At 34.7% G+C, this 27,631-nt stretch overlaps 1 protein-coding gene across 2 annotated transcripts in view; it reads right to left on the reverse strand.

Moving 5' to 3' along the window:
* The window catches only part of LOC129242882 (cysteine-rich motor neuron 1 protein), a 213,920-nt gene that overhangs the window by 91,029 nt on the left and 95,260 nt on the right, over positions 1-27,631 (reverse strand). For both annotated transcript variants that reach the window (XM_054879781.1, XM_054879782.1), the window contains exon 4: positions 5,205-5,425. In XM_054879781.1, coding sequence (XP_054735756.1) covers positions 5,205-5,425 — 221 coding nt within the window. The remainder of the gene's footprint in view (positions 1-5,204; positions 5,426-27,631) is intronic.

Here is a 27,631-nt window from a genome sequence, read left to right on the forward strand (position 1 = left end):
TAAAATAACGAACTGAACAAATGTCACAACAAAAACTACAACATACAAACCGGAGACCACGCAAAACCTGCTTTGATGATGCTGCTGTTGATTTTGCTGATTTATAAGCATAGATATGTGTACTATATACACATACATGCATATATGCACACTTATTCGCGGGCACAAGCACACATACATAAACCGATTGCCTTCCAATTCAAGTGTGTGCACACTAGGCTGGGTCGATTTGTGGGGAGGCAAAAAAATCGCCCATTGCTCTGTGAAAATCATATTCTAGGGATCAAAATAAGAAACTTTGCCGAAGGAACCATACCTCTAAAACGAATTCTGATGTCCCCCAATTTGGGTCGACCTTTTTAGTTAATTTCTATAACTCACTTAAATTAATTTTTTCATTTACATATGTTCTGACTAAATAAATTTCTTAAGAGAAAAAATAGATATTATTATAAATAAGTAATAAATATTATTATAAATAAATAAAAATAAAAAAAACATAGCCATTTAGCTGATTTTTTCATGTAAAGGACAAAAATGGTGATATTTTTAAATTGGAGGGCATCAGAAATCGTTTGGTCGGTATGGTTCCTTCGGCAAAGTTGCTTATTTTGATCCCTGGAATACGATTTTCACAGAGCAATGAGCGATTTTTAAATCGACCCGCCCTAGTGCACACCTACCAGTCAACCAAACCATCAAACCTACCAGCTCTGAACCACTTTGCCACGAGTTTGCTTTGTATCTAAAAAAATACGTTTGTTATCTTGTACAATCTATTCATTAGTGGGATACCATCAGCATCATACGAATTATTGAACTAGTTATTATTAGACCCAATAAATTTGTGGGAAAATCATTAGGTTTGACCGAGTTGAAAAGTTAACTAAATTAAAATGAACAAAAACAAAAAAAAAAAAGGTTGAAATACTACATTGAAATGGACGATTCATAAATATCTATACTAATATTATAAAGAGGAAAACTTTGTTTGTTTGGTTGTAATGAATAGGCTCAAAAACTACTGGACCGATTTTAAAAATTCTTTGACCATTCGAACACTACATTATCCAAGAGTAACATGGATTACATTTTATTTTGGAAAAAAATAGGGTTCCGTAAGATATTTGGATTTTTCGGACACAAACTGAAAAAAGTCTTATATATAAAATAAAGTCAACTTTTTGTGTGTGTTCGCTAAACGGCCGTGTCTGCACCGAATTAAACCAAACTTACACACATTGCTAAGAAGGTATTGAAGATGGTTTCCATATAGTTTGGATACCTATTGGTGGATAGGGCTCGAGATATAGGTCAAAACGTGAACCCGGGTAACCTTCGGATGTGTATGTACAATATGGATATCAAATTGAAGCTGTTGGTGAATGCTTTAGTACAGAGTATTTTTCATGCCGCTCCGTGACTGGGGTCTCGAGATATAGGTCAAAACGTGGACCCGGGTAACCTTTGGTTGTGTATGTACAATATGGGTATCAAATGAAAGCTGTTGATAAGTGCTTTAATACGGGTTAATTTTCATACCTATTGATGACTAGGGTCTGGAAATATATGCCAAAACGTGGACCCGCTGTGTCTTTGCACCGAATTAAACCAAACTTACACACATTGTTAAGGAGGTATTGAAGATGGTTTCCGTATAGTTTTGATACCTATTGGTAGATAGGGTCTCGAGATATAGGTCAAAACGTGGACCCTGGTAACCTTCGGATGTGTATGTACAATATGGGTATCAAATGGAAGCTGTTGGTGAATGCTTTAGTTCAGAGTATTTCCATCCGCTCCGTGACTAGGGTGAGATAGAGACCAAAACGTGGACCCTAGAATGTGTTTGTACAATATGGATATCAAGTGAAAGCTGTTGATAAGGGCTTTAATACGGGGTAATTTTCATACCTATTGATGACTGGGTTTCATGAAGTTTGATTGTAATTCGGAGCACTGGCAACGGGTACAGCGTTCTTTTGAACCAGCCATAATGTCGCTTACTTTTTTAACTGTCAAATTGACAGTGTGAGTTCCAATGTGTCAATATTTCTTTCTGATTTGGATGCCATAAGGAAAAAACGTAAGTGCAACATGTAAAAATTGTTTGTGAATTTTTTTGGAGTGGATTTTGGAACAGTGAATAATTTCTTACGAAATTTGAGAATTTAATGTGAAATCCGAATGAAATTATGTGTTCGTGGAAAAAAAATTTTTTTCTTTTTTTTTTTTTTTTGAAAAATATAAATGGATAATGGTTAAAAAAGCTCCAATGCTTAATAAAACATATAAATTGAAACGAAAAATTCATGGATAATCAGGAAAAAAGACGATTGTTTATTCATATGCGTTGATTTGAAATTTAAAAACAATCTTCTTTTTTCCTGATTTTCAATTTATATTTTATATTTACTCAAAAACAAATAGAAAAACAAAAAATATTGTTTATGCCAAAGCGCTTGAATAAAGAATAAAGAAATAAATAATATGAAAACCATATATTTTCTGTTCTAAACCATATCTATTCTATTTTAGTGTGCCCAGCGAAGGGGGCCGGGTTTGCTAGTTATCTATAAATTAAAATTTTAGATAGCATTTTTTCTTTAAATTTGTAGTCCGGCTTAATATAAATAAAAATCAATTAATTGGTAAATTTTTAAATATATTATAAAAATGAATAAAAATTTCCAAATATTCCAAGTAAAACATCAATAAAAAACAATAAACGTAGCTGAAAAATATTTCTTTTGCATACACCTGTAACTGGTCGTTTTGTAACTAGTGCAGAACCAGTCCCTCTCGAACTAGTGCGATAGGTGTTTTTGGTTACAAATGTCCATTAACATTTATATGCACTCGTAACTGATAATTTTGTAACTAGTGCAATACTAGTTACTCTCGAACCAGTATGACAGGTGCTTGAGTCCATTAACATTTGTATCCGTCTAATTCTCATTACTTGGATTTGTAACATTCGAAGCATTCTTGGAAAAGAATAAAATAACATATGTTTTACATACTCTTCTAAGCAGCCAGTTTGCACTTAGTACAATACTAGTCACACTCGAACTATTTTGACTTGTTTAAAATTTATGTTCGTCTACTTTGCCTTACAAACATCTTTAACATTTGAAGTGTTCTAAGAAAAACATAGAAAAATATTTGCATTACATCCTGCTATAATTAGTCATTTTGCAACGAATATGCTTCTAGTTACTCCTGAACTAGTATAGATTCTTCCACAAATACCAGATAATGAACCAGAGTGCTTGCTGAGCAGTTTCGTTTTTCACTGCCTGGATGACCACGTATGTTAGTTAGTTGTTGTTGTTGCGTTTATTCACCGACCTGTATATTATTGCGTTTCTAATTTTACTTCACACGTGTACGGCGCAGCCTTTGAAATCAGATTTTTGAAAATTTAGAAACGAAAATGTAATTTCAGCGAACTGAGAGTGTTTGTGGGAGCAGCTTCATCAAAAACTTGTGCCAGAAACAGTCATTGAATAGAGCACATGAGTGTGTGGTGTAGCGTTAACGCGATGAGTTTTTGATCCCATTTGATTCCTCATTTTAATTTACTAATAAATACTGAAAGTACTTTTACGAGAGTAAATATTGTGGGGCTTAAATGGCTTTCGACTGATGTATGTAGCATAAAATTTGATGCAGGTTTGCTCTAACAGGTGAGATACTCGTTTATCAATAGCCGGAGTTGAATAATATCTGAAGGGATGAATTTTGAAGTTATGAAATTAAGCATTTACTTTCGAATTTGTTGTTTGTGATTTTTGATGTTGCCCTATAAATGGAAGGATCTACAATTATATGCTACCACCAAAGGACGAATTTTTTTTATGGTAGAAATACACTTTGAGATTTTATGTAGCCTGCTAAATGGCGACCGTTATTCTAAAAAAACTTCCTCTATGATTTCATAATTCATGCCCGCAGAAGACTAAGAGTCGAGCCGATAAAGATTTGTCGAATTTTTTGAATCTTGAGTACCAGCTAAACTTTCGAACTCACTTAACTAAAAATTGTTATAAAATTAGTTTTATTGCGTAAAGCCTCTTTTTAATAGTGACAAGTAAACCCGTGCATCTTTCGTAGGACCTCAATCAGATGTGTGATAAGATATTTTATTTATTTACTTCCAATGAATTTTGAAGAACATTTTCCCTTCGTGAGACAAATATATGTTTCGAACGTGAGTTCAGTCGGACCATAAATACGATTTTTAGAGCTATGTGGACCCCAGCGCCACCTAGCGAGTAAATCTTTAAGAAAATGAAATGAATGAATGAAAAAAGTTTGCCTTCATGTAACAAATATGTGCCTCGAATTTGAGATTAATCGGACCATAAATGAGATTTTTAGAGCTATGATGACACCAGTGCCACCTAGCGAGTCAATTTTGAAGAAAATTTTCCCTTCGTGTAACAAATATATGTTTCGAACGTGAGTTTAATCGCACCATGAATACATTTTTTAGAGCTATGTTGACCCCAGCGCCACCTAACGTTAAATTTTGAATGAAACTTTCCCTTCATGTAACAAATATATGTTTCGGATGTAAGTTTAATCGGACTATAACTTCAATTTTTAGAGCTATGTTGACCCCAGCGCCACCTAGCCAGTAAATTTTTAAGAAAGATTTCTCTTCATGTAACAAATATATGTTTCGAACGTGAGTTTAATTAATATAATTCGATTCGATTTTTTGAGATATCTCGATCACTGCGCTACCCACGGGGAAATTCTTTCTATCTAAATGGCCCAATGACAATATTATCTTGTTAGTTTGAGCTCAGTACCATATACGTTAAAGAAAAAGCAATAATTTGATTTTTTTTCAAAATTACGCTGGAAAAACTTTCACGAACAAATTTGCACACCACTTTTTGTGATTAAAATTCAAGCACTAAGATTAATGCATATTTTTCCTATAAAAAAATATATGTATATTAGACAAAAAGACCAGAGAAGGTATGTCCAAGCAATGTCTATGCTACTCTGAAATCCCTTTGTATTAAAAAATATTTTATTTTTTCAACACTTGTCACCTGGTTGAGATTGACTGCGTAGTTTTAACACAAATCAGCTTTAGCATTGCCCGTGCATCGATTTTTTCAAGTTCATTATACTAGTTGAAATTTGCAACACTGGGTAACATTCTAAAATTCTTTCCATTTACTCACCTCTAATGTTTTGAAGTGCCATCGTATATCTGTCGTCGCCGGTGCGTCCGTATCGTCGATGGCGTTTGAGCGACACAGTCGTAATGTTGGCCAGCATTGGCAACGTTTATTGGTGATTTCGCAACCAGGCTCTATCACTATTGTCTCATCGTTTGTACAATTTTTATTGTATTTACTGCTGTGATATGTGGAATGCAGGGAGGACGATGTAGAGGGTAAGTCTGCAAGAAGATAGAAAAGGTGAAAATTGTTTATAAAATTATAAATAAGAAATTCAGTATTTTTTGAAGAAATTCAGCATCTTGCAAGCATGAGAGACATAAAGGCATGACACAATAGCGAATCACTGTGTATCAAACAGTTCAAGCAATCAGTATTGATATTAATACTAACTAATTTCTAATGGAGTTGATGGTAGTACGCAACATTAATTTTCATATTGGCTTTAATTTTCTAAGTTTTGTCATCGCGTTAAGTACTCGTATGCGAGTTTCATGTGGTCGAAAGCGGCTGTGAAGTCCAGAAAAGAGTTGGTGTGTGACGATTTCTTCTTCTCATATATTTGTTCAAATTTCCTGCACTAACTTTTACTACATAGTTTCATATAATTCCACTTTTTTTTCTTAGAATTTGTGTGAGCCAGTGCATTCATAGTTTACAGTCAAATGCTTCCTCATGAAATGTGAATCTCTCATTCGAAATATAAACAATATTCCTTTGAGACCATCCTTTAGTATCACTGAGATTATTTCCATTGCAAGTGCTATTAATTCTATTTCAAGAATTTTAGAAAGCTTCTTTATGACGCCTTCAAGTGCCTATCATTGAACAAAAACAAAAGTTTGTTGCAGCAAACCACAAATCTGCTACTAACCAGCAGCATAGCAACAGCTAACAAAGTTGTAAAAAATATAAAGTGCTTAGCAAGTGAGTGAGTAAAAAGTAAGATTGGTGAAAAAAGTTTGAAGGTAGTAAAAAAAACAAAGTGCGTTAAGAGAGGGAAGATAGAGAAGTTGTAAAAAGTGATGTAAAACAATAACTGCCTAAGTGTTTAAGAGAACTTTACAAAAGTCTATTAATATGAAGTCTTTGAGTGCTGGCAGGAGAAGTAATATGAAAAACCGCAAAATTGAAAAAAGTTCGCAAATAAAAATCTTAAAATTATAAATAAAAATGGGAATGAACAAAAGGTAAAAAGATGAAGTTTAAGTAAATACTTTTCTACATTTGCTAAAAAAATGCAAATATCCGCTTATTGGACGATTGTTTGGTATGCCCGAATAATCTAGAAGAATTTAATTAACTCTGGGTAGCATTGCTTTGTAGCACCTTGCGACAAAAATAAACTTTTTTAATTTATTTTTGTTTTACTTTAATCTGATTATCTAAGATATATGGCAGTAATTTAAAACTTTTAGTCTTTTATAATACATCCGAAAGAAAGTTACAATTGTAAAAACTTAATTCGAGTATTATAAAGGGTGGGTAAATTTTAAAGGCCGATGTTGAATGTGAACCACACCTAAACGTCAAGCTTTTTTCTGTATTTTGACATTTTTCAATCTCAGACTAACTCAATTTGAACCATGGAAAGAAATGCAATCGAGCAACAAGTTAAAGTTATTCAGAAAATGGCAACAGTGAATGACCAATTTTCGAAGAAAATCATCTTCAGTGATGAGGCACATTTTCACCTCAGAGGATTCGTCAATAAGCAGAATTTCCGCATTTGGGCGAATGATAATCCAAGAGTGATTACCGAAAAACCAATGCACCCACAAAGAGTGACTGTTTAGTGTGGTTTATGGGCCAGCGGCATCATTGGGCCGTATTTTTTCCAAAATGAGGTCGGTCAGGCAGTTACTGTAAATAGTGTTCGCTATTGTGAGATGATAACGAACTTTTTTTGGCCTAAATTGGAAGATATGGATGTGAGCGATATGTGGTTTCAACAGGACGGTGCCACTTGTCACACAGCTAACGAAGCAAGGGCTCTTTGGCGCGAAAAATTTGATGGCCGAATAATCTCACGTCGCGGCGATGTCAATTGGCCGCCAAGATCATGTGATTTGACAACGTTGGACTTCTTTCTTTGGGGCCATTTGAAAGAAAAGGTATACGTCGATAAGTCAGCAACTCACAATTATAAATTTTCTTTAAAATTTGTTTGTTTCAAAATCATAGTTTACTTTTTTTCATACTCAAGCTTACAAGTAAACCAATTTTTGAAGGAATTGATGACAATGTTCAAAATACTTTGATCATTTGGCATGAAATCACTCGACGGACATGTTGGAAGAATTTTAGGTGTTTTTGCACAAAGAGACCAAACTGAATTGCGCCAAATTAAAAAAAAAACTAGGTCTGAATATGCCTTGCATTAACTAAAAAAGATTCTATATTTGATAGGACTTTGATTATTAAAATTTGTATAAATGTTCGTTGCAGATTCTCTCTTTATGCATATCAATTTCCAATAAGGCAGAGCAAGCAAGTCATTAGGACAAGTTTCTCTCGCTTAAAGTAGCCATTGATTCTAATGCGGAGTAAAAATTATAGTTTCCGTCGCAAATGCATACGAAATTGCAATGAAGAAACCAAACTTCCTCACTCATAAATGCAGTTAAAGTGCACCACTTGCTTTATCTTCAAATTTTTTATTTATTCGTATGCTTTTCAGCTTCCAACTCAGCAACTTTTTCTACAGCTTTTGTTATTAATTGCCCGGCTCTCATAACAACAATAAATGAACTGCTTTTTATGTATGCTGTTCATTAGCTATTTTTGTGCTCATTCAATTCTAGAGAGCAAAAAATACTTAGAAATAAACCCGCTTATTTTTTCTAGTAATATCCTTTAGCAATGCCGGCAATAAAAAAGCTTTTACAACTTTGGCAAAACAAAGGTACGAGAACAAATAATATGAAATGCTTGAAATATTTAAACAATAAAGTTTTACTGCAAATGCATTAAAAAACCAGAACAAAAGGCAGCCTAAGCAAATGTTAACTTTGTACTGGTCAATTGTGGTGTTAATGCGGTAGGCCCGCTGGGCGTATAAGTGATTTTTAATTACCTTAATTTGCTTTGCTTGTGGATATGCAAGCGGAAGTGGAGAATTGAGTGAAAAGAAAACTTTGATTTATGTTTACAGAAAAACATAATTAGATTAAGAGGGAAATATTTGCTTGAAACGTAATTAGGATGGAATTCAAAGGAGTGATTTTTTTTTTCATGGTGCAGAGGCATTTTAGTGCAAAATTTTCCAGACTTAGCGAATTCTTATTTAGGAATGGGACTGAAAGTCTTCTTAAAAACAGTCATGAAAATTACTATTAGGACTACTTGAGGACACTGATAACAAATCTGATAACAGTTTTTCTAAATTTATGTTAGCGATTCAAAATGGCCAGGGAAAGTAGGTATTAGTTTACAGCTATCATCCAGAGAAGGGGATTCTATCTTTATATCTTTACATCTCAAATCTCTTTTATATCTCAAATTCCCACGGTACAAATAATTTTAGAAAAATTAGGTGAAAGTTGAAATCAAATTATTTATAATAATTCATGCGAATTTGTTCTATTCGGATTTCGTTTTAATTTTTGTTTTTTTTAATAATAAAATAATATAAATACAAAATTTTTGCTGTGTGCATGCTTAAAAAACGTATAAGCCTTTGTAATAGGAGTATAATAAATTGTAACCGAAAATTAATGAGAAAATAAAATTTAAACATGACAAAAAATTAACACTACTGCGTTTATTTGGTTGTCGCATTTCAAAATATAAAATAAAATAAAAAGCTGCCAAAAAGAAAATGGTTTTCTCTGTCAAAATATATTTTACTATTTCTGGCTTCTGAAGCTTAGAAGGCCACCTCTCGTGGGTACAGCGATACAGTGCATAAAATCACCAAACAACTGATCAACAGTAACCTTGCCGTTGAATATCCTTGCGCGGACGTATGCGTGTGGTCGTCTGTTGGCTCCAGAGGAAGATCGACTTGCTAGATGAAAGGGATACTTTACATCGGTATTAAATCATATCTTGGCCGACGACGCCACCCGACATTTGCTGACGGTTCACGTCCGCTTAACAACACCACTCAAATAAGAGCCGATGCTCCCAGTGTCAACAGAGTAAAAGCCGGTTTCAAATCATTACCAAACTACAAAGCTGATGGCATTCCTGCTGAGTTCTTAACGGCACATCCCCCCGATTTTGCTGCAGAATAGCTGCACCCTCTCATCAGCAAAGCCTGGGATAACGAAAGCGTACCGATTGAATGCACTGATGGTATTATTACCAAAATACCAAAAAAGGGACTTGAGAGACTGGGTAATTAGCCAGATATTTGCGCGCTGCCCGCAGTTTCCAACATTGTGGCAAAATCATCCTGATCGGCTAAGAGATCACTTCTATTTCATAATCGACGGCGCCCAAGCTGCTTTTCGAACAATGCACAGACTTCAGAGTTCAGTTGATGCCCTTCGATTTTGGAAAAGTTTTTGACAGCATGCACAGAACCTGTCTGTGGGTTGCTCAGCGTCGTCGTGGTTTTCCCAATAAAATGCTGCCCAAGGGTAAGCTATCGGACCCATTCGAAGTCTGATTAGGAACTGAGTTTCGCGCTTCATAGGAAAGCTAGATCTGCCGCCCTTAAAATCAATTTTGACAAGACGAAGGTGATGAGTCGGGCAAATATTGTCAGATGGGTGGGTGTGTGGAGTTGGGGCGCACCGCTATCGAAGCAGTGAAGAAATTTACTTAATTAAAAATCAGAGGGGCATTCGGGATGCTGTACTCTGTATGTTGAAATAATAACCCGAGTTCCAGTTTAAAGGTTCGGCCATTCAAGTCGAATGTGCTGTCGGTACTGCTGTACGGTTGCTCTATCTGGAAAATCACCACTGCTATAACCAGTTCCTTAAAAATGTTTGTTCACCGCTGTCTAAAGATTATGTTCCGAATTTCCTGACCAAAAATAATGCCGAACAAGGAATGCTCGAAAAAGGTATCATGAAGCCGCTAGAAATTTGGATTAAAAGGCACACACAGAATGGGCACACTTTATGAATCACTAGACGGCTCAAGCCGGGTTAAGCTGGAGGCAGGTAAAGACGTTATCCAGCAATCGAACGAGAAGGCGCGTAGGTGTTCCCATGTCCGCTAGGTATTCAAGGAAACATTGATGATGATTTCTGTGAAGACCTGAAGGATATTATGCCAAATAGCAGTAATAAATTAAAAAAAAAATGTTTGTCAGTTTTTAGATATTTACGCTAAAAGTCAGCTATAAATGTTTTTTTACACTTCTTTTTTCGTATTTGTTTGTTTTTTGTCACTCAGCTTGAGTTAATCTTAACAATATAGCAGTCAATTTCAAAGGAAACGCGCACTTGACAACTATCCTAAAATTTTTATTAAAAGCAGAAAAATATAAAAATTAAATTTCAACAATCCAAAGTGACATTTTTATTTAATTTCGTGCATGAAAGCGTGCGCACATAAAATAAAATACCTAAAAACATGAAAAGACTCATTAGAGCCACTCATGCTTAACTGCATTGCTTTGGGTACTACTAAAGAAGAATTTAGCTACAAAAACAAAAAACAACATTAGCTTCTCTTTTTAAATATAATAAGCCAAGTGGCGCACAAAGTAAACAAGCACGACAAAATTTATGCATGCATGTACGTGTGTGTGTGCGTGTATGTGAATTCGCTTAAGTTACCTGCGATGCTTGCTAACGCATTTGCCAAAATACATACATTTCAACTTATATGTATGTGTGCATGAGTGTGTGAATGGCTTCATGCAGTGTATAACGTGTGGCATGCAACGTGCTGCTTACACAACCTTGACACACTTTTCGCCGTCCCCAAAGTATGCGCGAGTAGCAAATCTAGGATTAACTATGCATAATCGTCGCTGTTGTTTTTGGTTACTCTAACAGTGGTTGCATGCTACTGTTGTTGTTGTTGTTGTTGTTCTTGTTCTTGTTCTTGTTCTTCTTCTATTTTGCTGCTAATTCCCTTCATGATCGTTTTGCATGGATGCTGTTGAGAATGCTTAGGGGGACGTGCGTAAGTATCTATGTGTGTATGTATGCGTGCTTGTGTGTGTAGCTGGACAATTTAGTTTATTCAAAATGTAATTTTACTGTCCTTTTATTTTCCTCTTTCTGCTTTGAGATAAAAGAGAAGGTTTGGGCCCGAGTTGACTTGATTGCTGTTTAGAAAATTCAGCTCATAATTATCATTAAATATTTTTATAAAAATTTATAGTGGCACATAAGGAATTTCTGTGAGAAAATTTTAAAACTTAACTAGATAAGAAAAGGTGAGATGATACATTAAAAGGGTGGATCCATTGCTAACTTCTTGTTGCCACTGCATCTTTTGAATACTTCGCCTCCAAAAGTTATATTCAAACAAAAATATATTTGAGCTATGAAAAAATTAAAAAAAAAAAAAAAACTATTTCCAAAATTAGCAAATATCTGGTGAATAGAGAAAAATGTGTTTAACTAAATAATTAAAAAAAGCATGAAAATATAATAAATTAAAACAGTTGGTTTAAACAGCTGACGCAAGTTTCGTGTTTTGTTTCACTGTACAACCTCTTCAGCGCTTGCAAATCATTGAATTTTATTATAAAAATGCGCGTTCTGTTAAGAAAGTTTAAAGTCGAAAAATTGTGTTCAGCGACGAAGCTCACTTTTCTGATCAATGGGTACGTAAATAAGCAGAATTGTCGATTTCGGAGTGAAGATCAGCCAGAAGAATTGCAAGAGCTACCAATGTATCCAGAAAAGGTCACAGTTTGGTGCGGTTTATGGGCTGGAGGTATCATTGGACCGTAGTTCTTCAAATATCCTGCGAATCGTAACGTAACTGTGAATGGTGAGCGCTACCGTGAAAGGATATCTAACTTTTTTTTGTCCAAAATGCAAGAGCTTGACTTGCATGACATGTGCCTTCCGCAAGACGGTGCCATATGCCACACAGCACGAGTAACAATTGACTTGTTGAGAGGCGAGTTCGGTGAACATTTTATTTCACTTTCGGGACCTGTCAATTGGCCACCCAGATCGTGCGATATAACGCCTTTAGATTATTTTTCGGGGCTATGTTAAATCTCATGTCCATTCAGACAAGCCTGCTTCAATTAACGCATTGGAAAACAACATTAAAGCATTTATATGTGAGATACCCGCCGAATCATTGGAAGGAGTATGCCAAAATTGGACTAAGCAGATGGACCATTTGAAGCGCAGTCGCGGTCAACATTTGCATGAAATAATCATCAAGCATTAAACTATATGGACTGTACTATCGAATTAAATCAAAATTTCATGCATTTTCCTGAACTTTACGTGTGATTTTTGAAAACCTTTCCTATAGAATAAAAAATATAATCTAGCCAAGGCAAATAATATAGATTATGCAAAAATGTTGTTTTTTATCAATTATTAAAAAAGCTATAAAAAATTTCTAAAACTCATTAAATTTTTTGGTTGAAAAAAACAATTGTGCTGGTGTAGGGAACGAAAAATGTTAAATAAAGCACGAAAGATATACAAAATCGTATCTATTAGCTAACAAAATAATTAATATATATTTGTCTATCAAAAGTTGAAAAGTACCCTAAAAAAAATTTTTATATTAAGTTGGAATTTATCAAATTAAAAAAAAAGAGATACCTAGTAGAAAACGGGGAAATGTGTTTTTTTCATCATTTAGTTACAAAGTGTATTATTTCTAAAAAAAAATATTCAGAAAAAAAAATTATCTACTTATAAAGTTAGATCGGATATGGTGGGAAATTAGGGTAATATGGTCAACGTCAACGTTAATGCGGTAAAAAACTCTTTTTAAATTATTTAAAGAAAAGTTTGTAATACTTTTTTCATGTAAGTGGTACAGAGGCTAATGTGGGCTAGTCAGCTTCGGGTATTGTGAACTAGTAGCCCAAATTGCTCCCTTAGTAATAGGACTATGAATAAGTTCGTGCGGTTTTACAACAGATGGCGTAACTTGATTATTATTCCATCGATCCACATTTCCAAACATTCATTGGAGAGCTACTGTCGTAAGGCACAAACGTCAGTATAAGTTTTTTATTTGAAGCGTAAACAAAAATATTTTTACCACACTTGAAAATGTCGAATTTCGTGCCAAATAATGTGTTTTTGCGGGGAATTCTTCTTCATTATTTTAATATGAAGAAAAAAGCAGCCGAAAGTCATCGTATCTTGGTAGAAGTTTATGGTGAGCATGCTCTAGCTGAGCGAACGTGCCAGAAGTGGTTTGCACGCTTTAAAAGTGGTGATTTTGGCTTGGAAGACGAAGAACGCGAGGGTGCGCCGCCAAAGTTCATGGATACCGAATTGGAGGAATTGCTCGATCAAGATCCGGCTCAAACGCAAGAAGAGGTTGCAAAAACTTTGGGAGTTGATCAATCAACCATTTCCAAACGTTTAAAAGCCATGGGAATGATCCGAAAGGTAGGCCATTGGGTGCCGTATGAATTGAAGCCAAGAGACGTTGAACGCCGTTTTATGGCATGCGAACAACTGCCGATAGACACGACAAAGTTATTTTGCAACATGACAATGCTCGGCCACATGTTGCACAAGTGGTCAAAACATACTTAGAAACGCTCAAATGGGATGTCCTACCCCACCCGCCGTATAGTCCAGACCTTGCGCCATCCGATTACTATCTCTTCCGATCGATGCAACATGGCCTGGCTGACCAGCACTTCCGTAATTACGATGAAGTCAAAAAATGGATCGATTCGTGGATTGCGGCAAAACCGACCGAATTTTTCACAAAGGGAATCCGTGAATTGCCAGAAAGATGGGAAAAAGTAGTAGTAAGCGATGGACAATACTTTGAATATTAAATTTGTAACCATTTTACGTCAATAAAGTTTCAAATTTCGAAAAAAAACCGCACGAACTTATTCATAATCCTATTATTTTCCTAATTCTTGTTAATTTTCCTGTTTTGTATTTCCCAATTATTCATATTTTGAGATACCAAAAATGGAGAAATAAGGAAATGGGCCTCGGTAAGATGAAAAAAGCCATTGTAGCTGTTAGGAATGAGAAGATGGGCACACTTTTTGCATCAAAGGCATTTGATGTGACGCGTTTTATATTGCAAGGAATGGCAAGAAGTAATGCATCCCCTAGCCTGCTTTTAAAAACCCCACTTGGACGTAAGCCAATACTGGACGAAGCCACAGAAACATACCTTGTAAAATATACATTAGACACCTCACATTACATTTGCGGCCTCACAAGACCCGATATTCGTTCCCTGGCATTTCAATTCACGGAATTGCCAAAGTGTCAAAAAAATTTTCGGTCCTTAAGCAATGTGCAGGGAAAGTTTGGCTGCATGGATTCCTGCGCAGGCACGAACAATGAGCTTAGTTTTCGCCCTCCAACGGGAACATCTTTTAATAGAGCAATATGTTTCACAAAAGAAAATGCAAAGATGTTTTTCGATTTACTTGAGCAAGAGTATGAGAAACATAAATTTCCACCATCTGCTATACGGAATATATAAATATTTATAAGTTTAATAATTTTTTTTTTTCAAATAGTCAACCAAGAAGATCATTAATTAAAATTGAAAAAATATATAAATAAATTCATTGACTTATTATTGACTCTTACAATAGTTTTTGGTGATTTAATTTAGTGGCCCACTTTCCCGAATACCCTGGGCCGCATTCCCACCAATTTTCTTTTCATCAACTTTTAAGATGGTTTTAGTTTTTCTACATATATTATCAGACGAAAACGGTTATATTAGGGTAAAGATAATTCAATATCTGTTAGAAAAAAAAAAAATATCGCTTTTTCATTACGATTATTTTGGCAGAAATTAATATCAATGTAAAATGGTTCCCACAATACCCAAAAAATAAAAATAAAAATAAAAAAATAACTAATATTCAAAAATTAACAACAACAAAAACACATATCTAGTGGATAACGAAAAAATGTTCGTTTTAACAATTACCAAGAAAGCTATCAAAAAAAAAAATAAATAAAAAAAATCATTAAATTAAAAAAACAATATTAATGGTGTAGGGAATGAAAAGTTGATAGTTGATAACAAATTTGTATTTTTAATCAAATAGTTAAAAAGCGCGTAAGCCCTAAAAAATTAAAAAAAAGTATATTGAATTTTTATACCACAGCTTTTGCAGCTGGCCATAGCTATTTTCACATTAATCGACATATCCCACAATATTACCTACTTTAAACAGAAACTTTATACTTTGTCACAGTTTCAGTTTACTAACTTAAATTGCCCTCAAGGACGCATTTGAATACATCCAAACACAATCTCCATAAAATGAAACCAACATCCGCAAGTTATACAAGCAAAACGTTGCATACTTTCTAGCGCTGAAATATCACAAATGACACGGAACAGCTGAGATAGCAAAAAGTGGTGACCCAAAAACGAAAAAAAATAAAATTAAATACATACATATATGTAGATACAAAAATGGAAAAATTGTGAAGCTCACTGCTGAGGAGTGAATATACACGCACTTAAGTAAAAATGCGTAGAATAAAAGGATATTCAGAGGAAATTCGCGAATACGTATTATGAGGAAGTACTAGGGAAAGAAACGCTCGTATGCTGCCTTCACAAGATACTTTAATTTTGAATGAAATTTTATAGCTTCGCTTGCAAAATAAAGGCCTTTAAGGAGAACTAAATTAAGGATAACACAAGTAAATAAAAGTTGCCAATGAAGCAGTGTCGAGTGCATACCACCCGTACAACCAAACATAGATTTGCAGATAGAACCATTTTTAAATTATCTGCATTTACGGATATGGAAAACTAAATAATAACAATGGGACATCAACGCATGACCGCTTAAAATGAGAGGGACAAAGCAATTTAGTTGAAAGACTGGTTACGTTGTGGGGCGTTATGACTTCTAACTGTAAAAATGGGTAGGAAGGATTAGATATAGAGAAATGTTGGGCAAATATGTATGAGACACGCAAGCTAAGCGGAGGCAGCAAAGATAGCTTGGGGATGAATAGCGATGAACGCCGCTTGGCTAGCAGTGAGAAAAGGTATACGAATGTTGCTGCCATTCCAAAAATATTGCATACTTCAAGGCGTTTTAGGCAGTTAAAGAGATCCCAAACAATTTAGATTTTAAATGTTGTATTGGGCGTATCTCATTTTGTGATTATTGCGAGTATGTGTATGCTTGAGGGCACATATGTTGCCCAGAAATGAATGAGAAAACATATTTTTCAGAGGCAAACTCATTGTGAAGTGCACGTGGATGGGTGTGCATGTATGGATATGAGGATACTGGAATGAAAGTAAAAGTAGAAAAAAAAAAATTGAAATGGAATTCAAAAGCCCAATGATTGAGCAGGATTTAGAGATATACACTTTCCTAAATGTTAAATGAGGGCTTACAAGCTCAAGCTCAAAGCGAAGCATTCTTTTGAAGAAAAAGGTTAATTCAAGTTAAAACTGTAGCTGTCTATAAACGCATACATTTACGCAATGTAGTGAAAAACTTTTTTGAAAAAAAATTCCTTGGAAAATTCAATTTATATGATGAAAACGGCATGGTGCTTGAAGACAATAAGCATTAGAGTGACTTGGTTTTGCATACACTTTTGTTCACAATAATGGCAGCGCGATACATTGCAAACTTTTGCTTATTAAATTAAAAAATGAAATGAGGTCATACGGTAATAGAGACTATGTAACTTCAAACTTGAAATATTGTATAAACTTTGAAAAAATTTCCATAAAATTTAAAAAAGTTGTGATTAGAAACTTTAGAAAAAATCCGCGTATGCGGACTTGTAGTCCATTGTATTCTGGCATAAAAAAGTGCCAGTTTAAGGTGGCCCTAAATTTGCGTTAATTTTTGATTTTATTTTTTTTTTTTGTTGAAGGTGTTATAGATTTTCATCCATATGACGATGGTCGACATTTTTTTTACAAAATTTTTTAACATAACGCTATTTTTGAGCCCCTTTAAATTTGCAATTTATAGATATATATTTAGCAAAACGAAATGAGTGGTAAACCTGCATACTTGAAATTTTTCTAGAAACTAAATTTATCTGATATTATCTGGCAAAGTAAATCTGATTAAAAAGACTTGAAATGTTCATAAAAATTTTTTAAATTTTGTTGTATGATTTGGGTTGAGAAATTGCATACCCGAAAATTTTCTAGGAATTATATTTAGCTGATATTACCTGATTAAATCTGATTAAACGCACTTGAAATGTTAATGAAATTAAAAATTTTTTTTTTTGTAATTTTATACAAAGTTTGAAATTTCAAGTTAAATGATTTTTACTGTATGCTAAATTATGCTTTTATAAAAGAATAAAATAAATTAAATAGAAGGTAAATAAATTGTCAAAACTTTTCAATTTGTCAAGCTACTCTTATGGTGAACACAGGTGTACTTATATTTGGTTTGTATCTTCTATGTTTCATTCCCACAAATTGTTGCTCAAAATTATTACATTTATCGGTCTGTTGAGTGTGAATGAAATTTAGCCAAGCGAATATGGAGCTTTGTGCTTTTAAGGCAAAGCAACACACAATTTTGCACAAAAGTAGAGTAGAGGGGATTTAATATTGCATTATGCAGGAAATTGGATTTCTGAAGAAATGTAATTTAGATTTGCTAGTACTAAAGAGATGATTGAAAAAATTTAGTATTTTTTATATAGAATTATTAAAAAGGATATAAATAAAAAATAAAAATAAATTAAACAGTTAGTGGGGAATCGAGTAGTAAATTAAATAGTTAAGGGTGTGAGCTACAACAGATTAAAAAACATTGAGTTAAAGTTTATTAAAAACGCACAAAAGAGCCAAATAAAAGAAATTCGTTGTAGCACACTGTTTCACACTCGAACTCTGGGAATTTGTGATGATGACGATGATGAAAGTTCATAAAAAAGAAAATTAAATATCTCGTAGAGAACAAAAAATATTTTTTTTTAATACTAATAAAACTTATAACAAATTAAAAAAAAAATAATAACCTTCTTTAAATTAAGATATAAGCATTTGAGAAAAAAGCGCGAAAGCTTTAAAAAAATCAGAAAATGAAGTAAAAAACATTACCTCATAGATAAGAAAAAATTATTATTATTTTTTAAATCAAGTAGTTATGAAGCGCCATAAAGGAAGAAAAACCTTATCAAATTTATCAAAGCAAAAAAAAAAAATGTAGTAGAGAGCGAGAAAATGTTTTTTTTTTTCAGTTACTAGTAAATTTCTGTACAAGGGAACGAAAAATGTTTGTTAAAAAAAAACGTTGAATTCTATTAAAAACTGAAATCAATGGTTGGTCGGTTAAAGTGGTTATTCTTCCAGAATCCAACTAGCGCTTCCGCATCATTTTGTTGCCACATCCTCGTTACCAAATAGTTTAACAGTTATTTACAGCAAGACTATATCCAGTCTGTGCGGTTTAGGAACCTTATTAGGTTGTTGACGTCTAAGCCATACAGTTGCTCGAGACTCTCGAACAGCGGTTTGCCCAGGGTTAACATTCTGTCCTGCCATAGGGCAGGGCATTCACAGAGGAAATGGAAGATCCTTTCTCTTTTAACTGGTTGTTTACTACTCTGACAGTGTGTGTTGTGAGGGATGCTCAGTTTGGCGGCTTGTTCTCCGATAGACCAGAAGCCAGTTATGACTGCCGTTAGTCTACAGGCGTCCCGCCGTTTCATGTTTATCAATGTCGACGATTGCTTGAGGTTGTAGGAGGGCCATAACGTCCTGCTGATGTTGCATTTCCACTGGTCTCTCCATCTACAATCTGCGGTTCGAAGATATTTTAGGGAAAATGCATTCTTGACCGCACCTAATGGTGTAAATACTGGTACTGCAAGAACGGCCGTCTTGCCAGTTCATCAGCGTTTTCGTTACCTTCAATGTTCCGATGTCCCGAGATCCAGATGAAGGTAACTTTATGGTTTTCACTCAAGATGGTGAGGATACTCCTGCTTTGTCCCACTACTTTAGAGGTTGTTGTAGCCGAACCCAGTGCCTGGATTGCAGCTTGGCTATCCAAAAGAATAGCGATATTGCCCTTAAAAGAGAAATCTCTGATTAGTAGCCTACAGGCTTCCCCGATTGCCAGTACTTCCGCCTGGAACACACTCCTGGTATTAGGGAGACGCACAGATTTCTCAATTGTAAATCTGTGAGAATATATACCACCAACGCCGCAGCCTATTTTACTGCCATCCGTATAGGCTGTAGTGTTGAAATCGTTTAGAGAGAATCCCTTATTCCATTCTTCCTTACATAGAAAGAGAGTGGCAAAATTCCTATTGAATGTTACCGGCGGACGATGTGGTCAGTTCTCACCGAGATTAACTGAGTTTGTCGGAATAGTAGACTAGGATGACCATAAGTTTTTCCTCTCCAGCGACCCGCTTCATTTAACCTAAGTGCACTCATGGTTGCTGTCTTCTTAATATGTAGGTCTATTGGAATAACGTGTGTCACTGCATTGTGAGCCTCTCTAGGACATGATCTGATTGCACCGACCGTTATTGCATAGGCTGATCTTTGTATTCTGCCGAGTAATTTTTTATTGTACTCTCTCCCTAGAGTTTCCACCAAACTACCGAGCCATACGTTAAAATTGGTCGTATAACCATAATGTATGCTTAGGTTGAAGACCCCATCTTCTTCCAAGCATACGTTTGCAGGCATATAAAGCAATTTCTGCTTTCCTTACCCGTTCTTCGACGTTTAACTTCCAGCTAAGTTTGGAGTCCAAAATTACTCCTAAGTACTTTGCACTGGTTGATAGTGACAGAGTTTGTCCGTTGATATTTGGTAGGGTAAAAATTGGTACCTTGTATCTGGTGGTAAAAAGCATAAGTTCTGTTTTACGCGGGTTTAAACTTAGCCCACATCCTGTGGACCAAGAGCTAAGCTCGCCTAAAGCCCTTTGGATGATCACACTGAGCGTATTTGGACACAGTCCTTACACCATTAACACCACATCATCAGCGTACGCCACCACTTTTACCCCACCTCCGTCAAGTTTTATTAAGATTTTGCTGATTACACATAGCCAAAAAAGTGGAGATAATACTCCCCCCTGTGGAGTGCCCCTGTGAACCTTCTTGGTTATGCTGATATTACCCATATTAGCTTTGATGATCCTGGTTTCTAGCATAGAGATGACCCAATTACTGATGCAATTGTCCACCTCTAAGTCCATCAACGCCCGTTGGATCGCATCTGTACTAACATTGTTAAAGGCGCCTTCTATATCCAAGAATGCCCCCATGGTATAATGTTTGTTCTCTAGAGAGCCCTCTATTGTTCGGTTACCTCAAGAAGCGCTGTCTCCGTAGATTTGCCTTTAAGGTACGCATGTTGTGCAGTTGATATACCAGAGCTCTCCAAAGAGCTTCTGAGATGCGTATCCAAAAGTCTTTCAAAAGTTTTTAACAGGAAAAACGAAAGACTGATTGGCCTGAGGTCCTTCGCTGATTCATGTCCTCTTCTACTTACTTTTGGTATGAAGACGACCTTGACTAGTTTCCAGCTATCTGGAATATGGCCTAAGTTTAAAAACGCTTTAAAAATTTCCTCTAGCCATGGTAGGATACAGTCCAGGGTTTCCTGTAACGTCTTTGGATTGATCCCATCTGGCCCCGGAGATTTAAAAGGTGAGAAAGATTTAATTGTCCATGCATCTTTCTCCTTTGTAATTATTTATTTTGCAAGAAGCTGTGGATTATATTGGTTCTGCCTGATATTTCCCCTTCCACTTTCGTGGACGCTGCACCCCGGGAAATGCGTGTTTAGCCGAAGCTCTAGCGATTCTTCTGTCGTATGTAGTATTTCAATGAAGTAAGAAATAAATTATTTTCATTTCATAAATATCATGCCAGTAAAATCAATTACGATAAAAAGAATGCAGCGACTTTTGAGTGAAGATTCGAACTTAAAATACTAAAATTGACTGGCTAATCTGAAGTTTACATTAATTCACATAACAGTCAGACGCGAATTCGGTTCTAGAATGATGAATAGCAATCCATAATTTTTAGTGATTAAAAATTTATTTTCGATGGGCCTGATGATTATCAAAATTATTGGTGAGATATTCTCGAGCCAGGACAAACGCGTCACTCTTAAATTTCTACGTTGACACTCTTATGACTTGGGGTGCTTTTAGCTGCCGACCCCAAATTCGTTTAATTTCGCATAAGATGAGCCCAGAAAATTACGTAGAGGTCTTGGATAATGATTTATTGAGATTTGGCAAAAAATTTCATGGTTAGACTTAAACATATCAACAGGAAAATGCTCCAATCTACAGCGCTAGCCGTACAAAGGAGTTTGTCGCGTCGAAAAATATTCCTATGCTTAAGTGACGGGCAGTTAGTCTAGAACTACATCTAATCGATCACCTCTAGAGCATTTTCAGCAAGGAAGTTTACAAAGGCGAACGCCAGTTTAAAAGTCGATTGTACTTTAAAAAAGCTATTATGTCCTCCAGTAACTCGTAAATTTGCTGCCAAGAAGAGTAGTATCGGTAACAATAAATAACGGAGGGGATGCAAGCTATTAAATATATATTACTATATATTGTTTCCATGTAAATATTTATATAGTAGAATGGCATGAGAAGTGTTTTTGTATACAATTTTTAGGTAATATTTTGACCCATTCACTTCCTCAAAGGAGGTGTGTTTTGCCCATTTTTTTGATAAATTTGAAAAGTAATGTACTTGTAAGGTCACTAGGGGGTGAAATGGAGATTTAATTTAATATTAGCTTTGCTCAATATATCTTCCTCCTTTTACGCCCTTGAAAATTATTCAATTTTAAAAAAAGCGGCCAAAATAAATCTTTCGACATGTTTATTTCTTACGCTTGTTTTCTTGCTTCAGGGCGAAGGGTAAACAAATTTAACCTCCGATTGTCTTATTCAAAAACAAAAAAACAAAAAAACTTTTGTTTAGTGCCGCATATATGTATGGTAGTTATTTAATTAGTTTACATATCTCTTTCAGTGTCTCCCTAACTGATTGCGTAAGTGTCATTGATAAGCGGCATTTGTATCGTAGTGCATTGCCCGCAATTTATGAGCCAATTATTTGAAATGAAATCCATTAACCAGAAAAGCTTTTAAATTAATTTACACACATACAAATATACACATGAACACAGCTATTCAAATATGTGTGGGTCAGCAATTCAAGTGAAACGTATGAGTAAAGTGTAAAGTACAGTGAAGTGTAAACATGTATTGGACTGCAGAAAATGCAAAACACACACTCACCTTTAACACACAATAAAACATCACTTCTTTTTCTTTGTAAATTCCAATAAGCTCAAGCACTTTGCCGTACTTGCATTATATTTTTGAGCTCTCTCGAATGGATTCACTGCCAAATTCGCAATTTAGGCTACTTAAGGCGGACACTTAATTTTGATTTCTCTTTTATTTTGAATTTTTTATATTGAATTTGCAAGTCTTGATTGAATTTAATGGTCTATTGAGCAATGGCTCTGCTCTTGCTACTATAAAAATATGAGAAATATACGAAATGTGCAACAAATTTCTTCAAGTCATCATTGGCTTATGTCAGCATTTTTCTTTCAGCCTCAAAAGGCTTTTCAAAGATTTAAAGTGCCATTACGTGAAGGCGTGAAAGTAATTTAGTGAAATGAAATGGAAATTGTGTTTTAGATGGGCCGTCTGCCGTTCGCTGGAAATTAAAACCATATGTGATTTATGTGTTTCGTTTTGTAGCCATGAAACTTGAAATTATTCTAAATTGGTTTATGTGAAGTGGTGAATTTGCCTGATATTTTAACGATATAGCGTATTTTTAAAGAGTTTACGTAAATAAAATGGATGTAGAATAAATCCGTAAATGAAATAAACCGGATTTCGTCTGAGGAAAAATTATTTAAGAAAAATCTTTTAACTCATTTATTAAGCTTTTTATCAGAAACTGTTATTTATTGGCTTAAATAACTTCATAACTCGACTTATTGGCAAGTTATGCAAATTTACTTCTTCATATTAAAAATGTATTTATTTTATTTTATTAATTTTGTTATGAAAATATAGTTCGTTCTCCTACAAAAGCGAAATAAATTCTAGTTTCAAATTGTGCGCACAAAAAAAAGAATTTCATAAATTTTCATTAAAATTGCCATCACCTATCTGACAAAATTTTAAGACAGTTTCTAAGGCATGCAGCGTGATAGCTCATTAAAGTTTAGTTTAAGGGAGCAAGTTTGAAGTCGCTCAAAAATCTCGTTGCGTTGAGCCTATGTGTTTTGCTGAGTTTGGTTTTACGGTGTTTTCTTCTACATAAAAAATGTTGTGCATTCGTTAAATGAAGAAAATGCAAAAGATTTCCAGAAAAAACAAAAACTGTCAAAAATCAAACCAATTTTTTAACCCCTTTAAACTTGCACTTTACTGTACCAAAATTAAAAAGGCTATAAACTACATACTAACAATTTTTTTTTAATTCTGATTCATCATGATATTTGCATTACAGTCCGTCGTTGCCTTGGTCAGAGCTGGAGCTTTTGTGCCTTTGATATCAGTGGCGGCTTCATAAGTTTGATATGGGTAAGGTATGTTCTGTTAGCTGCCTGAATAAGGTCTTGTATTAATAAGAGCGGATCCTTATTTAACCTGAGTGCTACGCTTAAGTATTTAAATTCTAATAATTTGTTGTGCCTTTTCTAATATCTACATTGTGCAGCGTAGAATAAAATGACCTACGCTTCGAGTGGAAATAACGGCGCAAAAATACAGGTCTTCAAACATTTATTAGGAAGTGATTTTTCGATGCCTCCACTCCTAAACTCGAAGACTTTGCATGCAATAATGCTCGAATTATAGCCGATTTTGTTAGAAAAGTTACTTATGAAATATGGAAAAAGACGAGTTTCGCTTTTGAAATAGCTATTTTTAACTTACAGCAAACAACTTTAACAAGTCAAAAGGTGGTTGATTAAGCGACATCTTATGTATAGGAATTCCTCCTGGAAACAAATTGAAGTCAAATATTTTGCATTGATAGCAAAGTAGTTAAAGCTCTACCTGAGAAAGCTATTGAATTCCTTACAATAATCTACAATGCCATCCTCAATGTAAATCACTACCCAACACAATGGAAATGTGCTGTTGTTGTTATGGTGCCAAAACCAAATAAACCCGAAAACTTTCTTAAGTCTTACCACCCCATTAGTTTGCTTGTAACGGTCTCGAAAATATTCGAACGAATATTTTTGAAGAAAATGTTACCAGTAGTAGGGAACCACAACATCATTCCCGAACATCAGCTTGGGTTCAGGGTAAGATATGGCGCAACAGAACAATGCCTCAGGGTTGTAAATGTAATTAGGGATGCGCTAGAAAGGAAGCAATACTGTTCTGCAGCTTTTTTAGATGTTCAACAGGCATTCGACAGAGTATGGCATGTGGGACGTCTATACAAAATTAAAAAACTCCTGCCAGCACATTTCTATTTGATCCTTAAATCTTATCTGAGTGAAAGGCACTTGTATGTTAGACACCGAGATGTGTCTTCAGAAATATACAACATAATCGCTGGTGTGCCCCAGGGTAATGTGTTGGGCCCCGCCCTATACACAATATTTACTTCCGACATGCCAATAACAGAAGAAATGGAAGTGGCTACTTACGCTGACGATACAGCCTTCATAGCTTCTAGCGATTCACCTGCAAAAGCATCCTCTTTGCTGCAAAACCAACTAAATATTTTAGAAATTTGGCTTAATAAATGGAGGATCAAAGTTAACTCCGACAAGTCTACCCATGTCACCTTTACGTTAAGAAAATATAACTGCCCTAGAATATTTTTAAATAATGCTGTAATACCAACGAATACCAAGATGACATATTTAGAAATGCATTTAGATCGATGCCTTACTTGGAAATCCCATATTAAGGCCAAACAAGAGCAGCGTAAAAATAAAACCAAGCGAATGCACTGGCTGCTTGGTCGCAAATCTCAGCTTAGTTTAGAAAACAAAATAAGACTATATAAAGCTATTTTAAAGCCTGTATGGACCTACAGTATACAGCTTTGGGGAATTGCTAGCAAATCGAATATAGAAATCCTGCAACGCTACCAATCAAAAACTTTGCGTGCTCTTGTTAACGCCCATTGGTTTGTCACAAATGAAGCAATACACAAGGACTTAAATATCCCATTTGTAAAGAGTGAAATTCCAAACTTTTCTAACAGATATCTTGCACGGCTGTCAAATCATGTAAATACGAATGCTATATGCTTATTAGACTCAAATAATGAAACAATACGACTGAAGTGTAATCATATCTTAGACTTGCCATTTCTCTAATTTTGCTGAATTAAATTATTTATTCAACACTAAATAAAAAACAAAATACATAAGTTCCTTTATGAAGATAAGCAACTCATTAGTACAAATGAAATTTAATACATTTAGGATATAAGATTTGAACAAATATTGTAATTTTATATGTAGTTTTTCATTTGTGCAAATACTACCGCTGCTATTAGATTATAAGACCTAATTTGCTGAATATCATTGCATTAAGCTAGATTGCAAATAAAATATTTACAAAACAAAAAAAAATATTTTCAGAAACTTACTCGTAGATTTACTTTAAAACTAAAAACAGGTCAATCCATTTTGATGTTCGGAACGCCTGAGCGCCGCATATTCCCTTCAAGTGAGATTTTTATCAAAATAACTCTTCCGTATTTTTGAATATTCTAACACAGAAAGTTTTCAATTATCCTTCCTGAAATTGTTGGATAAATTTATACCCATCTGGGGGCTTTATAAACCCAAATTCGTAAAAATAGAACTATTTGTTATAAAATTAAAAAATGGAAAACTTAAAAAAATTACCAAGAATTATGCACTTTTCAAAAACTTCTAAAAAATTAAACTTATCTTTTTGGTTCATCAAAGATTATGTTAATATAGAAGGAAGCTGTGAACTTAGTGAGATAGTGACTTTAGTTTTATTTTGTGACCTCCAAATTTTCATAAACTCCAAACGATCATTTCTGATAGGCAGCAGCTTATATTTTCCCAATATTTCCAGCACACACGGCTTCTAAAAATATGTGTCAAGTGTATAATTATCCTTACCAAAAAAAAAAAAAAATTCATTAAACTTTTTTTCTAAGCTTTAAAAATTATTAAGGTCAAAAATTTTTGATTAACTTTAAGAAAAAAGAACTAGAGCACTTTTCGAAAACGATACTTCGGAGACAAATTAATACTTTTTTATACGCAAAAACACATCAAAAAAGTGAAGCGTTATCTTCTCAAATATCTTTCATGTAACATAACTTCAGATATAACCCATATTTCAACCTCCTTACCAAATAACAAAAAAGGGCGTGTAGTGAACTACACATAACAGAAGTGAAACTTTCAAGGCAGGCAAAGAAAAAGGGAGAAACCCGAGAGGGACAGAGATAGAGAAAGAATATACATATATCTAACTAAATTCACGACATTTGGAGAGAATACAAATAGAAAAATTTACAAAAAAACGAAGAATGGTCGAGCGGTGTAGGTAAACGCCGGATACAAACCGTAGCAGCAACGTGCACTACTCCGAACGTTTATCACTCGCACAAACGCAGCCATTCCAGAACCGCAGCAACGGCACAAATTACCCCAAGGAAATACCAATAAATTCGACGCCGGAATAGATAGCACTTTATAGTATTCACAAGCACTAGCCAGGAAACGGAAATAAGCGCCAAAAAGTATGCACCAAAAAAAACGCCAAAAAAATTGGGATCCAAAAACGCACCAAAAAGTAGGCACCAAAGAAATATAACGCCAAACATTAGGCACCAAAAATATATTTCCTACAAGTTTGCACCAAAAAAACAAGAGCCAAAAAGTAGGCAGTGTTATTTCTCACTAGAAATTAACAACCCCAAAGAAAAACTCAGGAAAAATAGCCTAAAGTGTATCTAAGATATATATAAGGTATAGCTCTCTCTCTCTCCTTTTCCTCTACGTTATATCTTTTTTCTCTCTCACGGAACGAAAATGCCCAAAACGTTGCATGGCCTTGAAATTTTACTCTCCATTCTCGCTCGTCCATCGACGCCTCAGAAGTTTCACTTCAAAAAAAAGATATAACCCAAGAGGTAATTTTCCCGCTTTTCAGACAAACTTCAAAATTTGTTTCATCTATTTGCTTGCATTCTGCATGAGTGCTTTATGACTAATTTAAGTTTACCAAACATCAAAGTCTTAGGGTCTTATGAGCCAACCAGGCCAGTCATTTACGTTAGCAGTGGTTTAGATTTAGTTACCCAAGGCGTATG

Source organism: Anastrepha obliqua, chromosome 3 (genome assembly GCF_027943255.1).
Source record: "Anastrepha obliqua isolate idAnaObli1 chromosome 3, idAnaObli1_1.0, whole genome shotgun sequence".
NCBI lineage: Eukaryota > Metazoa > Arthropoda > Insecta > Diptera > Tephritidae > Anastrepha > Anastrepha obliqua.